At 55.3% G+C, this 443-nt stretch overlaps 1 protein-coding gene across 1 annotated transcript in view; it reads right to left on the bottom strand.

Annotated features, from left to right (window-relative positions):
• Positions 1-6: 6 nt before the first annotated feature.
• The window catches only part of LOC119592291 (class E basic helix-loop-helix protein 22-like), a gene marked incomplete at its 5' end in the record, with an annotated part of 965 nt that continues 528 nt past the window's right edge, over positions 7-443 (bottom strand). Inside the window, 1 exon segment of the mRNA XM_037941119.1 lies at positions 7-443. Within this exon segment, the coding sequence (XP_037797047.1) occupies positions 403-443 (41 nt within the window).

Genomic DNA, 443 nt, shown 5'->3' with positions numbered 1-443 from the left:
ACATGGAAAAATGATGGAAATAGGAAGGGAAAGGAATAAGTAAGTGAGCGAGGAGATAATCGTGTCTCAGGCTACCAGTGCTTCTCTGCCGACCAAGGGCGTCGTGTTGAGCAAGTGACACAGAGGCAGCACCGCGGGATGACTGTACGAAAACAAAGTACGCGCGACACGTATTCGCACGTGCTGGCCGCGGGTTAACATGGCTGCCTGTCAACGCACGGGAGAGGCGGCGGATGCACGACCTGAAGGAACGGTGACGAGTATCGGCTGTTGGTCCCCCTCACTCTGTCCTGCCCTCAGAAAGCTCACTCAGTCCTCAGTCCTCAGGAATCCCCGCCACAGCATAGCGCTCGTCTCGTTTCACAGCGAAGGAATCCTCGCTAAAGTTCCCGCGAGGACTCGTTATGACTGAGACTTGTAGGGAGGAGACGGGTCATTGAACA

This window comes from Penaeus monodon, chromosome 30, assembly GCF_015228065.2.
Source record: "Penaeus monodon isolate SGIC_2016 chromosome 30, NSTDA_Pmon_1, whole genome shotgun sequence".
NCBI classification, from domain to species: domain Eukaryota; kingdom Metazoa; phylum Arthropoda; class Malacostraca; order Decapoda; family Penaeidae; genus Penaeus; species Penaeus monodon.
This window is presented reverse-complemented; position numbering and strand designations above follow the sequence as displayed.